The 17,659-nt window shown below is 35.9% G+C and overlaps 1 protein-coding gene across 2 annotated transcripts in view; it reads left to right on the top strand.

Annotated features, from left to right (window-relative positions):
• The first annotated feature begins 738 nt into the window (after positions 1–738).
• dsx (transcription factor doublesex) overlaps positions 739–17,659 on the top strand; it is a 66,849-nt gene continuing 49,928 nt past the window's right edge. Inside the window, exons 1-3 of one of the 2 annotated variants that reach the window (XM_034320834.2) lie at positions 739–1,903; positions 8,198–8,748; positions 9,713–9,947. In XM_034320834.2, coding sequence (XP_034176725.1) covers positions 8,470–8,748; positions 9,713–9,947 — 514 coding nt within the window. In that variant the 5' untranslated portion in view covers positions 739–1,903; positions 8,198–8,469. Of the gene's footprint in view, positions 1,904–8,197; positions 8,749–9,709; positions 9,948–17,659 lie in introns of both variants that reach the window. The other variant, XM_034320833.2, reaches the window with a different exon arrangement.

The following is a 17,659-nucleotide window of genomic DNA, read 5'->3' on the forward strand; positions in this document are numbered from 1 at the left end:
AATTTCAAAGTGAAACTAAATAACCTCCGATATGAAATTCTGTCGCATTAGTAACGCTTCTCTGATTTACATCAAAGCGATTAAGTTTCTTTATTACATCGAAAAATTGGTAGAAGCAAGTAGTTTTTTCAAATTGAGATAACTCGGAAATATTTTATTAAAATATAGAAACAAACAATATCTGGATTCACCCTCGGATGGCGGATCTTGGGGAGGGCGCCTTTCCACTTTCTAAATTTTACACTGTATTTTTGAAAATTATTCTTTCCATACATGAAAGTCTTTTATTTAAAAATTATACTCGAATTATAATTCAATTTAGTATTTTAGTACAAAAAAATGGCTTTTTAAAATCATGACTTCTAACAGAAAATCAGATGATTTTCAAAGTTTGGATTGAGATCAATCGTAGTACGTTCATTGAGTCGATGATCGGTGCAGTTTGCCAACGACAAACGATGCACACGTAGGCGCGACAGTTCGCGCGGATAAGCCTCTCTCGCTTGCAAGTCGGTGCATCGTGCACGTAAGTAGAATCTACACGGCGGTCGGATGGATTCAATCGTAAAACTTCGACGTCCGTCTTAAACCCGTGTGCCACCTCCATCCATCCAACCATCACTCTTCAACGAAAGACCCCTCGCCCTCCAGACAACTGAGTGCCCGACATGTCTCCTCCCCGCGCCAGGGACGTGCCCCCTCCCTGACGGTGCCCGCAGGCTACCATGCATCTCGTCGGCGTGCCGCTGCTACCAGCACTCTTAGTGAGTTACGGACCGCATGCAAGTGCGCATCGAACGTATCGGTGGTGTCGCGCTTATTCTTGCTTGCACTTTTCCACGTTTCACCATCTAGATTCTTCTTCGTGCCTGAACTGCGACGTGATTTCTCCACCGACCACCTTCCCGGTCGAACGAGCGCCGTTTAAACCAGATATCCGTCACGGTTCTTCACGTCGTTTAGAAGAATCGTTACCTCGTGACATTTGTCAGTCGATTGCTTAGGACTTCGTTTCCCGAAGAGAAAGGAGATTCATTCGAGGAGAAATATCATTCCAAGACTTTCACGATAAAACGTGATCTCCCAGGCATAATTTTGAAAAACAAACGAAACGAAATCCAAACAACGTGCATCGTGTGACGTATCCCGATGGAGGGAACCGTCGTCGTTTCTCGGCGCACGAGGGGAGGACAGAGAAATAGAAGGGGAATAGAGTGACACGCGAACAGGAGGAAGACGCACGCAGAGGAGATCATTTAAGTGCGCATGTGCAAAAAGTGCGTGGCGCGCAGGCTGAAGCTTGCAAGCGTTGTTATGTTTTTGGTGGAACTAGACGTGTACGACCTCGTTAATTTCCTTATCCGTCGCCTTGTTTTCGTTTAGTGTACACAGTAAGCTTAGTAGTTCTTCGATGGTGTTTACGGATTGTTCGGCAAGTGAAACGAACAGTATACGAGGAGCCTAAGTAAGGGACAGAACTGACATCGCAAAAGTCAAGTGACAGAGAGAAAACAGAGAATCTTTATCATTGAAATAGCAACGATCTATTGCGTTTCGTCATTCGAGCGTGCTGATTGCAACGTGCGTGCACGTGTGGTGTTAGTGAAGAACAGTCATACAAGAAATGCAAACATGTCGGTCTGTACACGCGCGCGTGCGTTCGTTCTCGCGCGCAGATACGACACGAGGCTCGGACTCGCGTGGTACGAAATAACGTGCATCAGTTGGTGAAAGATTCTACGCGGTATTTTTTCGATCAGACTGTGTTATTCGATGGACACGACAGACTACTTTTAGTGTAATACAGTGATTTACAAGAACTACGATCAACGATTACCAGTGGTTCCTCGATCACCGAACGAACAATTTACTTGAAACAAGTTCCTTACGCTACTAGTATCAGGTAAGAAAATAAAACTTTTATTTCTTTCGTTTTTATAAATTATCAATGCGATTATCAGTTTGGTGTTTAATTTTTGACGTATTCAACTCTATCGGTATACAACTCACGAATGTCATTTGTATGAATAATGATTTTTCTTCGCAATTTCGCGTTTTATCTTCCTTTACTGCGAGCTTTCGTTGCGAACACGATACCGTTGAGGTTATGTTGGCATCGTTTCCTTCGCAGCGTTTCGTTTATGATACAATTCCGGTATTATCAACTGCGCTAAGTTATAATGATTATTTAATCGTCATCAACGGCTTGATAATAGTAAACGTTTAGGACTTTACGATACTGCTTTTTATGTAATGACACCGGCTTTCAGACCGTTTTTACCTATGAATCTATTTTATCTTATACGCCGTTGCAAAAAAGAGAATTCGACGATAAACACGTATGAGTTTAATGTAATAACTCTTGCGAATTTCAGAAGTGTACGTAGGATATATTTCCTATCGGGCAATTGTTGAATGCGTATTACAAAATGAATAGCATTATCGATTAACACCTTTGCTCTTTATAGCGATATGTGCGCCAGGCTTGTGTCGCTAATTATCATAAGTACCCGACGACAAATTATTCTATTGATCTGATCGCTGTCGATCAGGAAATGTTTCTTAACCTCTTGAGAAATACAATACCACGTACATCATTCACAGAAAGTTTGGTAACAGCTTTATTTTAGAAGAATTATGGGTAAAATTACAAAGAGAATTTACGGTACCAAAATGGCGGCAATGGCGGAGATCTAGGGAAAAGTATTTGTACATTTTTAACACTAGAACTACTAAACTAGACAAAATGACTGGCTTCAAGTTTCTTATTTTAACTTATAAATTTTATTGAGATATTTTCGTTAAAATGTATGCTGGCTATTGTTAACATATAAGTTATATTTCATCCTTTGTGTATTTAATTTTCTATATTATTTTCAACTTAAAACCTTTCGAGCGATAATGTTTCTCCGCATTGGTATCCTCAGTTAAGATTCTTCTCTTGGTTGAGTTTGTATAAATTGCTCAAAAATTTTAACTTCCAATGCGATCTTATAATTTCCACGCCCCGTTCTTCGATCACATCATCCATCTTCAACTGTTTATTCCCTTGTACGCATATAACGCACCCCTCCTCTTTGTACACCTTACATGAACACCAACATAAATCATATTGGCACATACGCTAGACCCGATAGGCCTATTATCACTATCAGTAATGGATATCGGAATCTATAATTCTTACCATGCTGGGAGAATATGGTGTGGATGAAAGGTGTTGTTAAAGAAATGTATATTTTATAACACAGGCAGCTCAATTCCCGTGTGTATTGTACAGAGTGATTAATTAAAAATCGGTAATTATCTAATTAACAGGCATTTGCAATCTGTTGGAAAAAATGGTAAAAGAATAATTGTATGTTTTCCAATGAAACTTTGATTTTATTTAAAAATCGAAATGAATTGATCCAAAATGTCGAAATACCACACTGTACAATAATTTTCTTGCTGCCAAGTTCTTCACGGTGAAAGAAGAGGCTCGATTGTCAGAAGCGAAAAACAAAAAGAAAAAAAAAACGGATGAATTTGTCGACGAAAAAACGCAGATACCTCTTGGATTCGCGCTTTGCTCGAAATCTGCCGATACGGTTTAATGTTGCAAAAAGAATTGCATGGTGGTGCGAGAGGGGGAGGTAGCGAATGCAATTGATAAGATGAGCGTGTCGCTACTTCGTGGTGTAATTAGAGGCCACTTTAGTGATTCGTGACAGAGTATGATGTACCGAGTCGCATGATAACGATGCGCGTGCACGGGATCCCAATGGTCCCAACGGAAAGGTATTTTGCAGGACCGATACATTGTAGTCACTCGAGATTATATTGTTTCCCCTTTGGCCATGGTTCGACCGTGGGAACGATTTCCTCATTTGTTTTATTTCAACGAGCTCACCCGTCGCGGCACCTTTGATGGCGGTACTGCAATTATACTTCATTTTTATGAAAATAGAAACCATCTAATTGCACCGTACAGAGATGGTTCAGCAACACCTTGTGCAAATTTTCAGATTTCCATTTTATATTTTTTCATTCAAATATGATAATTTTTCTTGCAAAATTGAAAGTCTTTTAAGATTTTTATTTATTGAACATTATGCATTGGTGTAGTCGCTTGGAAAGCGGAAAATCTGGATCCCAATCCAGAAAATTTTGATCGCTCAAAGATTCTTCCCTCTATATTTCCCATCGTATCTTTTTCATTTGTTTGTTTCAGTCGCTGTTTTGTTGTACTTTCCGTCAGTTAACTTCCGTTAGTTGCTTCCAATAATTACTACTGAATATCGTGCAGTGCGTATGATGTTGTCTCAGGAAGCTTGGTGTTTTACATAACTGTTAAATAGCGGGAAGTATGAGAAAATGATAATGATTCTCGCAATTAGTTTTTTTTACATAGTATTTAATTGTTACGGTCTGGGAATTGAATCTAGTTTGTCTAGGAAGGCCCAAGCACGAATTAATGTATCGTCGCGCTTCGACCGGCTACCGCCGCTCGCTATTAATCCGATTGTTATGGCTAAGGGATTATCCCTGTCTCAAATGCAATGCCAACTTTGCCGGTTTCACCGGTAGCCTAGCGGCCTCGGAAAGATTTCTCTTCATGAACTCAGGAGCCTGCTCCTGGCGAGGTCGGAAACGGCCTCAGGTCGACACCTGCGTCAACCCTAGCACGCGGGGGGCTTAACAGAAAACCCTAGGGTTTTCCGCGCACGCTGGGCTACACCGTTGAAAATTGGTACGCTTCTTGTCTTTTATCGGTTCATCTCATAAATGATCAAACACTCGTGTCTTCCGCCGTCCTCGAATCATACTCACAATCATTTACATTTTTTTCTACATTTAATTTCACAAAGGTAAAGCAAGCGAAGTTAAATCTTAGATGGAAAAATGGCACACCATCGTAAATTCCACATTCCACATTAAGTTGTGAAAATCAAACAAAATATCTTTTTCCAAATAAAATTCAACAAATTAAGTTCGAAGAAACAATTTTATTCTTCGATTTTTCGATCTTTAACGCTTTGTATTTCTTAACTTAAATGTTACATTTTTTGTAAATTATTTTGGAGTAATTTATTGCAGTTAAAGTTATTATAGATTCAACTTTGACAGTGTCTAATCTGACCTTGCCATGATATCGAAGACTCAAGGTATTATATGTATCTACATAGCAATTTCAAAATTTTCCATTTCTAGCAACACTGTATAATGATTGCATAAAGTACGAGTGTGCACAAATGGAAATAATGCATTTAAAAGCACATGTAATTACCTTAAGTTGCATACATCTTTTGAAACAGGTGTTAAATGTACTTGTAACGTTTCTGAAAAGATGATATTCTTAAGAAGTAATTAAAAAATTCATTTTTCAATTAAGATATCGAGTTGAAATAATATTTTTTCAAGGTTGTTCGTAATAACACTTATAAATATTTTGAAAATTTATACAGAATATTAAAAATATTTGTCAGAAATGAAATAATCGTGTTGTACGTAATTTTTGCATTATGAAACACATAAATTGGTGTTTAGGTATATAAGATGTACACGTATGCGATTTGTTACTTTGTTCAATACGTGATAACCTTATCGTCTAACGTTTTTAAAATGCGATTCCACTAGCGATAAGAAGTTTTCTAGCGAATATTACTCACAGTCGATACGAATATTGTTTCACTTAAAGTTAGTGCAGAAAAACAATATTTTTAAAAATATTCTTTTATAATTTCGACAAAATTCGAGCTAAATTGAAATCATTTAACATTAGAATAATAGATGTTTATATTTACTTGGAATTTAAAAATCAAAAATTTAATTTTAAATTAATTTTCATTCTCACTTTTTAAATTGCAAATATACTAATTTTCCAATATCTGAAAACTTTTCGTTTAAAAATTATTTTTCTAAATTTGGATCACAATTGAGTGTCAAAAATTCTAATAATTCCTTTTCGAATCATCCATGTCATATTAAGAAAGATTGCATAAGAATAAAGTGCTTCAAATCCTATTAACAACAATTATTAATGGATTTGCAGAGATTAGAGTATACAGTATAGGAAAGGTGAAGTAGAGTGCGATTTAAGGATATCCGTTTATCAGTTTTAGCATCAAGGATGAAAGGGCTTTAGGGCCTGCACCTTAATATGCTCGAGGGTCTCAGATTTCAAAAGAAGATTCTGTCCGTATATCCAACCCCAGCCTACTCTATATTTAGTAATACTTTGTTTAGTCGTGTGGCATTAACACTAATTTAATTTCCTACCGAATCCTCTTCAATCACTGTCCTCCGTTTCCATTAACCGGTTTATAAGTTCTGGCAACAGGTTTTCATTATGCAAGCGTCGATCTTCTTGTTACCTCCTATTCGGTATCTTCCTCGTTTATCCTGACTCCTAGCCGCGGTTCCTTACAACTTTTTACCTGTTCGAATTAGAATTTTCATAGAGCGTATCCTTTGAGAAATTCGATCGAAATGAACGATGAACCGCATGCGATACTTTGTGAGATATGTAAGTTGTTTCTGAAATCGATTATCGACGCGTAAATATACGTTGCAACAGTAAGTTTAAATCGATTGTCCATGAATATTTTACGTTGAAAACTACGTTGCGAACTACGTTATGGTTACGGTTTAAATATGTAAAAATTTATATGATTTAATATTTATTTAATTTAAATATCGAGCATGGTAGCAAAAATTGTCATTTTTCTTAGAAGAATAACAATTAAAGTTACAGTTTAACTTTACTAAAAATTTATTTTCAGCTTGTTATACATATTATGAGTTATATGAATGTGACTCGATATCATAAAGTAAAGGGTGAAGATCCTCAGAATCTCTTCCATTTAGCACGTACTATCGTTTCATCTTATAAACAGTGTCGTCAATTTCTCTTCCTACATCAAATAAACACAGGTATCTTGTGTACGCGATAAATGTATACAAACTTCGTAACGTGACTTTGAGAGAGCATTCTTTCTTCAGTGTAAATCGAACATTGAAAGAGTTCAGACCTACAGGCTGGTTCATACAATTAGAAAATAATGTTAATGAACTTTCTTAATATTTATTATATCGACTTATATCAAAGATTTAATAATTGCTATTTCCAGAAATTTTGTTTTATATTTTCCAGGAATTTATTGACATAGAATCTCTTTCTCCGTCGTTCTACTACTTACAGCGCATGCTGTATAATAAGTAGCTTATCGTAATTTGAATATTGCATTCCTTGCACATTTTAGATAGTGATTTATCGTTAGGCGTATACCATTAATATTAATATCGTTAACATAATATAATATTATGACTACACGCCTAAAGTAACACTAGAGCCTTTATATCTTTATCATTATCAAGTGATAAAGTTATCCAAGTAGATGATCCTCCAATTACATCAAACAGTGCCATTTATAGTGTACAGTGATGAGAAAAAAAAAAATATCCTTTGATAACAGTCGGCATCGTATTCAGTTCGATAGAATTTTAATTTGAGGCACCGTGGGTCACTAATTGAACGACGGTATCTAACATAGGTCTAATGCGATCCGACGGTAGTGGTGTTACGAATACATTCCGCGTGTAGATATCGTATAGCTCGAACGAGATTGCTCTGATCAAGTTATCATGCACTATTTCCACTGTGAAAGCCGAATTTTTATCAATTCACCCGTTCACTTTGAATTTCAATCTGTCCGTCTTATAATATCGTAGCTCCATTTCCACGCAGTTCGAAGCACGTAGAAAATCGTCCATTTAACTGGTATTATATATAGAAACTTTGATTTCCATTTGCCAGGATGTAGATCCCTTTTTTGCAATCTAGACTGGTTCCGATCAAGCAGGTAATTAAGATGATAAATAATTGATAGCAAGTTATAAGATTCTTTAGATTTGTAACAGTTTCATGACAGTCGTGTTTATTTATTCAAAATCAGTTTGATTTATTTATTAATTCATGAATTAATCTTGAGGTCGAATAGTAACGTTGGGACAGTAGTATTTTAGAATAAAATAAAAATTTTCAGATAGGCTTGTAGGTCAGCGAGGATTTTTATCATTTCGAAATTATTTAAAAATATGAGATTAGGAAAAATTAGACTCGTAGAGTTATTTATTTATTCTAGAGCTCCAAAAGCAGGGAATTATTTAACGTTTAGATAATCGCCACCTCTAATTTACTATTCTTCTTATGTTTCAGATTGCACGAAGAAACGATGCCATTGTACCAAAGGATCACACCTGACGTGTTTAATTTGAAATATATCCTGGAAGGATAAAGCTAACACGAGAAACAGTAGCGATCCGTTCAAACGTTTCTTCGAAATTCTTGGTAGTTATAGTAAGGAGGGCCCGACTAGCGGGCCGTTCGTGTTTTCGAGTAAAAAGGGAAAAGAAACAGCCGAAACTCTGGCTCCCATACAGTTGAGCGGCGGTAGTGTGTCCGACAGTGTGGAGAATTCGCAGGACAGCATGGAGAACGGAGACGACTCCGCTTCTGCTCGATTGGAAAAGAGCTCGTCCTCCTCCACAAATGGCACACTCAACCCCCGCAAACCACCGAATTGCGCGCGTTGTCGCAACCATCAGCTAAAGATCGCTGTGAAAGGGCACAAGAGATACTGTAGGTATCGTTATTGCAAGTGCGACAGCTGTAAGCTGACAGCGGATCGGCAACGAGTGATGGCGAGACAAACTGCGCTGAGAAGAGCCCTGGCGCTTGACGAAGTCAGAGTCAGGGCAGCCGAGGAGGTTAGTCCTTCTTTGTTCCGTAGGGAGGTTTTTTTTTTTTTGAAAAATGATATACGATCATCTTCCTTTTTCTTCTCATCTACACAATAAGAACTTTCTTGAGTGGGATATTTCAGTTGTAGTGATGCATACTTCATTTTTGAGAAAATTTACTTTGAATATTCATTTGGTATTTGCGTCTTTACCTACGCGTCTATTTAATCAATCTTATCAATTATCTCTGTTTACCATTGTAAACATCACTAATGGGTTTATGCAATAGATTCAATGTCGAGATGAAGTGTTTGCTTCTTAAGAAATTTTTCAATCAAATTACTTTTAAAAACTATACAAACTTTTTTACCGATATTCATCTTCACAATTTTTAAGAAATGTATTTGTTGCTAAAGCAGTTATTATCGCCTGTCAGTGGACATTTAAGTTGTTGTATGAAAACAAATTGCGAGTTTCGAATGCAATAGGTTAACTAAAGTTTGCCCTCAATCGTCGAAACGTTGATCTAAAATCATAGATAATGCAATTGCCTGAAAAGAATTGTAGCAACTCACGATTATTTCCTATCTCATCACGCTCTTAAGCAATTTACAGTGTAAAGCGAATTGCCTCTATGTATTTCTTAGTGGATCCCTCGAGCACAATAATTTCAGATAACCCGAGTCGAAATATGAATTTTATAATAAATTGATTCTCCAAAGTATCCATTTTTTAAATTTTCATATTCTAATGTAATAATTATTTTATAGATTGAATAAAATATTCTGTCTATTGTAAATAGACCGTAGGGTAAAATTGAGATTTCATAAATTCTGAGCTTCAATTCTGAACCCAAATTCTTCTAAAATTTTACGTTTGATTAACCGAAGCTCAGCTACGATTGCTAGGTTGAAATTATGCAATTTAAATTTCGACTCGGCAAGCATGGTATCTTGCCGACTCCCGATCGTAATTGATCTTTTACTAGCAGGTGGATCCACCGCCATTCGGGGTGGAAGGTGATCGACTTCCTTCGGTTCCTCAGCCAGCTAGAAGTCTCGAGGGTAGTTACGACAGCAGCAGTGGAGATTCGCCTATCAGCAATCATGGCAATAACGGTGTGCACAGTAACCTAGGCGCTGTTATCAGTATACCTACTTCCAGAAAATTACCCCCGTTGCACCCTCACACTGGTACCACCACCCATTTGCAGCAGTCGCAGAGCGGTGAGTGATACAATAATTTTTCACTTTTCCTTCTTCTTATTTTACTTGAAAAATGAAAAAACAGTAGACCTATGTTGATTTTACGAAAGTCATTGACAAAGAAGACATTTTTGCAAATAATATAATAAGGGTTAAAATTAACATAAATCATAACTATTTTAAATACGAGTACGTAATTACGAAAGGTTATTATTAACCTTTTATCCACCGTTAAATTACCATGCAGAAATATTTTTTACACGAAGAAAAGGCATACAGAGGCCAATAAAAATTGGCAACTTTCATCAAGGGCGGAGCATGATACGGGTGGCATTGAATCGGTTCTGTACTTGATATGCATGTTCATCGGCTATTTACTGCGATGAATATATACATATATATGTAATGTATATGTATGTATACGATGAACACTAGAATTGCCTACCTGTTGCTTGCTCCGATTTCTAGTCACCCCCTTCACCCATAAAATTCACCCGACGCTCGAGGAGCAGCATCATCCTTTATACCGTCATGAAGTGACTAGAAAGTTTCGAGTTCAATAATGCAAAGCAATGAATTATTAAGAGAAACTCTAGTTTCGTTTCCCTTCAGGACTTTTCTGGCATTTCCTTGCGGTGTTGGATTTCTCGTAAATTGTTGTACACCTTATTACGAACGACGCCTTTCACTCACGAAATCAAGATTGATTAACCTTTAATCAAAAACTATATAAATATATCGTAACATCCGTGACGAGTTCTCGAGTGTAATTGAGATTTCTTAATTTAACGCGAAATCTTGTTATTTTCGGTTAGAAATTTAAACTCTTATTAAAGTCAATTAATAATATTCAATTAAATTACAGATCTGCTTCATTATTCAACAGGATATTTCAGATTATTCATTTATTCATTGAATTTACGGTCCGGTTCATACACAAGTGTGGTCAGAAAATTCGATGAAAAGACTAGGAATGGTAATTTAGCCATTTCATTCTTTCGAGTTACATTTGCTAAATAGGTAAACTTATTTGTGACTAACGCTCCTTTTGTATTTACCAGTTAAAAAGGCTGCTATTAGTGATCATTTTATTTGGACAATGATTATCATTTAGTAAATTTTATGTCTTACCATTTTTATAGCTTCAAGCTTCATCAGTTAGTTTTTCTGTTGCACTTTTTTGCAAGCAAAAATGTCATAGTCTTCTTTTATGTTCGTGAAAGAATGTTCAAAACTAAACTTATTTTATTTTGAAATAATTAATTCGATTATTTGTCTGAAAAGTATGCCTTGAAAATGCATAGTGATTATAAACAGTAGTAAGGTCCGGGCATCTTATTAATATAAAAAGCCTTGAAGTTGAAATGGAATAGTATATATGTAATTTTGTACGAATTATTGTAAGGAATAATTTAGAAATTATACCGGTCACGCTTTTATTAAACATACTGTATTCCGAAACGCATCGTATACATTGCCTACATTACCGCTAATTGTACCCATATGCTCATTAATTGCTTATCTCCTGCTTAATTTAATGTCTTAATTTGATTTTAGAGATATTCCTCGAAATTCTTATCGGATCGTTGAAGTTCACGATAATTTTTTTACGTTAATTTACGTACTTCTGCGTTTGAGAATAACTAAATGTTAAATGCACGGGATGAATAGTTAATTATATTTGAATTTCTTTTCTTATTTTTACACCTATTTTTCTATCTCTTCAGAAAATTTCTGCGTACTTGATATCAACCTTTCATCATAGATGGAAACAAAAAATCAGAAATAAGTTATCCAAAATATATTATCCCCCTTTTTTACCCTTGCTCTGTTATTTTCTTTCTTGAAGAACTCAGTGCTTTGTAATAAAATTCAATTTAATTTCAAGTTAATTCAAACATTAACCTTCCTCGCAAAATATCACTGTGCAGATTCAACGCAGTATCAAATAAGCAATAAAGTGAAATAATTATAGAAGATATTATAATTACCAGATAAAGAGACCTCCCCTGTTGCAAGCCCCAAAGACAAAGACTGGTATTCAGTTACACTCGATCAGGAGACTGCTATTTAGCCGCATATACGAACCATTTGATCGTTTGCAATCACCGTGCAAAATATTATTTCACGACGTCCGCTTAATGAAAGATCATTCATTATTCCCATGGACAATTCCAGCACTGTTCTCTGGTTCTTCGAAATCGTGTCGCTTCTTATTGATTACCTATAGTTTTCCTGATTTATCGCTTTAATTGCCGATACGTTGACAAACAAACGAGTACAACGAAATTTTTATGGAACAAATCGGAGCATGAATGAAATACAAAGCAATAAAATATTTTTTGCAATTTTCCTGGATAACTTGGGTCGTTTACGTCCATGACTAATTTTGTTACTATTCTTAGCTCTTCAAAGAAGTTTGCAAAAATTCCTTACTCTTTAAGGGCCCTAGTTTCATGTATAACCGTTCCTCGAGGTGAATATTTAAAGAATTAATCGGGAAAAATAAGTATAAGGAAAAAGTTGGAATTCCCTTCGGATATAAACGAGCCAACTTGAACGCAAAGGGTGAATTTATTCCATGTGAAATTGTGCACACCTATCTTATTTGCTATCGATCAGATTCTTCTATATCCGGTAAAGGTAGTGATTCGACTTGATGATATAGCATGCGGTAAAGGGTTAGCCGATTCCTCTAATTTACAAGAAAGTCTGTGAACGCTCGGAATAACCGACCGAGAACGTACTTATAATGTCGTTCACAGTGATCCCAACGAAATTCAAGCCGCTCTTTCACTTGACAACCCGACCGAATGTTAACCCTGGTTTTACGAGCGTCCCCCATTGGTCGACGGGTCGTTCGAAGCCAGCTAATATAATACGAACTTATAACCAAAGCCAAAACCTGGGAGCTCGGTCTTGCTTTTACGATCTGGCTCGTTTTTAAAACTTATCGTTATTTTGCTCGCTTTCGGGACGAAATAGTTTGTTCACAGACGTAAACGGTCCGAAGGAGGCTAAAGTCTGCGCGATGGATAAACCACTAAAGTTGAATCGACGCGTACCGTCCAGTCCCGGGCTCTGTCTGGTCAGGATTCAGACCAAATTCCCTAACAACTTTTCACCGGGATAACTATCAGGACGATGATAAAATTTTTTACGATCGCGAAACAACGGAAATCATCCAATTCGTAAACGAAATTACAGTCAAATCTGTCGTATATGTTCGCTCAAGGATCATCTGTCCCCAATTTTCTTTTTAATGAAACGAATAGGGGACCATGGGTGGCGTTATTAGTGTTAATATCGGTCTTGGGTAAATTAAAATATAACATTTGAAATAATTAGTTTTTTCCGCTATAAACAGCTTCTTACGGTAGGATCAAGGATATCTCACGAATAAAACTGGACAAAATACGGCGTTAAATACTCGTGGAATTACACCAAATAAAAAGTCGAACGCGTATGTCGCTTTTCGAAAATCATTAATAACGAAATTTCTCAAGGTACCCGGTGTCGTTTCTTTCCTTAGTTCATTCAGATGGCTTTCGATTCTCGGTTTACGATACTCTCGTACAGATAAAAAGTGATAAACTGGTTAATTGATTTACAAGCCGTGCGCGTTTCCACGGATCGACCATCATGAAATTAACACGGTATCTCTCTGTATCATCGTTGCTAATGGAAAAGTGGCATGGCCAGTCTGGAAGAGAGTACCGGAAGCGTTCACCGGCTCGGGCTGAATCGTTGCTGAACTTAGGGGTTATTATAGCCGGTATACGGGGTTGTAAAGTTTCTCTTTACGAGCTTGCACTTGGAGGCATCAAGCACGGGCCTTTTAATAACACGTTGCTCGTTGTTATGCCGACAAAGAACATGCTTGGTGAAAACGTAACATCGGTTTCCCTTCGTTTACGTGTATACACCAGACGTTCCGTCGTCGCCATTTTGAATCGCACGTGAGGCCGCGCGACTCAGCCATCTGACGCGTGGCATTTACAACTGCTCGTTCTCATAACTACTTTTTTTTCTTTCTTTTCCTTTTCTTCTTCATAAAGATAATTTCTTGAATTTCTTCTTTAAGTTACGGATACGCGTTCGCTACGCTACCGGTCGAAAACATTCGGCTAATAACTGATTATAATTAACGACTCGACCTCTTGGTACTATCCATTTAATTGCTGTGTTTCATTATTTAGTAGGCAGATAACAATAATTATTCCTTTCAATGCATTTGGGAATCGTTTCCTGATAATATTATGGTTTCTCAGCAGTTCAAAGAAGTTTCAAACACGTAATTGACACATGTCATTAAGATTTCCCTCTATAATATACAGACTGTAGATTTTCTTTAACATTATTATATTATGAAATTGGTGTTAGTTAATTTTTCATGTTACGGCTTCTTTATTTTGTATGGTAAATGTACATCACATTAAGATGACATTTGAACATTTTTATAAGTATCCTAATAATCACATAATAAATGAGCTAACATGTAATTACTCAAAGTTGAAATTCGAAATCTAATGATTCTTAAGTATTTCGATTTACAGCTTCGTTACTGTGATTAGCGTGTATACATGATTCCTGATATATCAAAACAAATCAGACGGTCTCAATTTATATCCTGATAATGTTTTACGAGCGACATAATTTCTTTGGTACAAAGGCATTCGACACGAAGTACAAGAGAAAAAAGTAGCATCGTGTAGAAAAGAGGAGATCGTACGAAATTCATAGGTGCTCAAGCTGATTTTATTCTTTCAATAAAACGAAAGAATGCTTTTTAGCGAACAGCAGGCGTTTGATCGGTTGTAAAGATTAATTCGTGATCCTGCGAGATCTTGCCTGTAATATTGCAAGAAATATTAATTCTTCGACTAATAGTGCACGACTTCCAGAGATAAACATTCACGATAACAGAACAGATTTACTGCTTTTTTTTTATGGTGTTCCTTGTTTTGTGTACAAATTTCGCCTTGGTGCAATTGCAATTAGGCTGCTCTTCCAATTATACTATATGTACACTTTTTCTTAAGAAAAATCGTATAACAGTCTGTCTGGGGTCATTTTGAAGGTTCAGCTTTTAAAAAAAGAAAATCATTACAGTTTTTAAAAATTAAAAACTTTCAGTTGCCACATATTTGATTTATAACGATCATTCCCGGAAAGATAATCAGAAATGAACGGTTTTGTGGTTACCCAGAAAATGCTTTTCTTCTTTGTCATCGAACTCTCGAAAATTTTACGATCTTCGGCGATGCCTTTAGTACCGACCTTCTCGAAATTCTGACTCGTAAATCTCCAGTACAGCCTGGTCGGCTTTCTTTCTTCTTTCTCGGCTACCGCAATCGACGACGTCCGCATTGATAGGTAGTCAACTTACAAAATCTCATCAGCCCTTTTATAGACCCTTCACGCGTTCAGGACTAAACGGAGGGTTAACCTCGATCTTATTACACGAAGCGGCTGGTGCAGTGTTCGTAAGGGTCGCGTGGCACTGTTCCCTGCCATTTACGACTTCCTTGGGTTACCGTTTCGGTGTTTTCGTGTCACTGCTACACGTGAGGGTAGGTCATGATGTACTAATCTAACCCGACTGTTCTCGTTATTTTGTTTCATTTATCAAAGAAATTCATTTGCAACTTTTCAAGTCGATTTAGGAATTTCAATTCATTTTTCAATATAAACGTTCAATGAAACGCGTTAATGAATTAAATTTTTCATTTAACTCCGGTTTGGTAGTAGATGGGGATGCAATATCAAAAAATGGGAAATTCAAAACTAACACAGTTTAGGACAAATTCTTTGAAAAAATAATATAGGAAAAGTAAAAAGGAAATGCACTTACAGGAAGTGAAAGTTAGTTGAAAGTGTAACAAATAAGGAACACGATAAAATTTATTTTTAGACAGAAATGATTCTAAAAAATTCAAATTAATTTCTTTTTATTCATTTGACGGTAAATCCATTTATATTAGGAATATTAATCAAAAATGTTTGTGTAGGCATTTTTATGGCAATTGATATGCCGTAGGTGTTACTTTGTAAGACTTTTATGTCATGAGATTAGATCTCACTTTCTATGTTTCGAAATCGATTATTTGATATGTTAAAACCTAATAATTCCGGTAATTAACGTCGATTACTAAGGTTCAAGAGTGAAATGAGATATTCATTGTAACCCCTCGTGTAGAAGAGGTGGATAGTTTATGGCTTCATCGCACAAACACCATTAACAGGCAATAAGTCCGCGTTTAGCCCGGGGTAGATAATGATTGCACCCGTCCGCAAGCTTGAACGTTCCGAAGGATATAACGAAGCAGATAGGGATTGTAATATGCGATTAACGCTTCTGTTACGCCATCAACTTGTATCACAATGTATTTTTACAATGTTTTAATTTATTCTAATTTTGTGGTAATTATCAGTAATCAGTAAAAAAAAAAAATCATTAATATTAATAATACTGCAATCACAAGATTATATAAATACCTTAAGCAACACTAATTAGCAAATTAGCATGTATCTAATATTACTGATTATTATAATAGTAATCATTAGTCAGATATTCATTTCTGGACAATGTTGACTAAATTTACATATGTGCTGAGCGAACTTTTCCTTAATAAATAATTATCTACAAAACTTTGATTATTCTGAAATAATGGCAAAATCAGTGATTAGGAAAAATGGTATCTAATATAGAACACCTAGAGAACTTAATATCAAAGTGTTCCCAATGATGTTATGGTTTGATGATTCCTTACAATTTATGTTCGATGTTGAATTATGAAACAGAAAGAACGCTTTCATATTCTTTCGCGTAATACAGAAGGAAAAGCGAAAAATACAAGATTATCCAAGTATCTAACTCAAAATTTTGCTATCCAATAAATGTGAAGAATTATTTGAAACGCAGTGCTTTATACTTGGCGTTTGTCAATAGCGCCGTAAAATGATTTCCTTTTTTATAGCTGGCTTTCCCATTACCGAATCGGGAGAATGTGAAAGCGTAAAAGTTCCAATCGTTACAGGAAAGGATCGATTATCCGCGAAATCTCAATAATACCACATACGGCACGTTCTCGATATGCCGTTTTGTCATTTCATGATTGGCCCGATCAAAATAATCACCTAACGTGGTTAACGTATCGAAATAATATGAATCATTTGAAATAGTATTAATAGCAAAATTAAGCCAATAAAAAATTTTAAGCGAAGTCCAATATCTTTTTTTTAAATAGTAAATACAATTTCTTTTTTTTAGAACAAGTTAAAAGTGCAATTTTTATTCTTGATTTAAAAAAGAAATTATTGCTTGTCCCTTTTTGTAAATTGAAGATTTTTGCAGATAAACGAGTCATTTCAAGAAATAGAAAAAATACTTTTTGATAATTTTTGAAATGAAAATTGTTCAGTAATCGTATTAATTAACATTGTCGCTTGAAATAAAAAGGTTAAACTCGAAACGTAGTACATTACTGCAGTAATTAACTAACTTTTATTATTACATTACTTGTCTATCGCGGTAATGTCTTCATGTTGACGTTAAAACTCTCACGAAGATCGTAACGGCGGAAAAGCAATTTCACAAACGTAACACTGTGGAAATTAGAAAGTAACTCCATAAACGTAGACTACTTGGAAAGGTGATTTCGTTTAATGTTAGATACAAACTATTAAACGTATAAGAATTATAACTTAAGATTTTTCTTATCTTGCTTTGC

The sequence above is a fragment of the Osmia lignaria genome, chromosome 12 (assembly GCF_051020975.1).
Source record: "Osmia lignaria lignaria isolate PbOS001 chromosome 12, iyOsmLign1, whole genome shotgun sequence".
Classification (NCBI taxonomy): domain Eukaryota; kingdom Metazoa; phylum Arthropoda; class Insecta; order Hymenoptera; family Megachilidae; genus Osmia; species Osmia lignaria.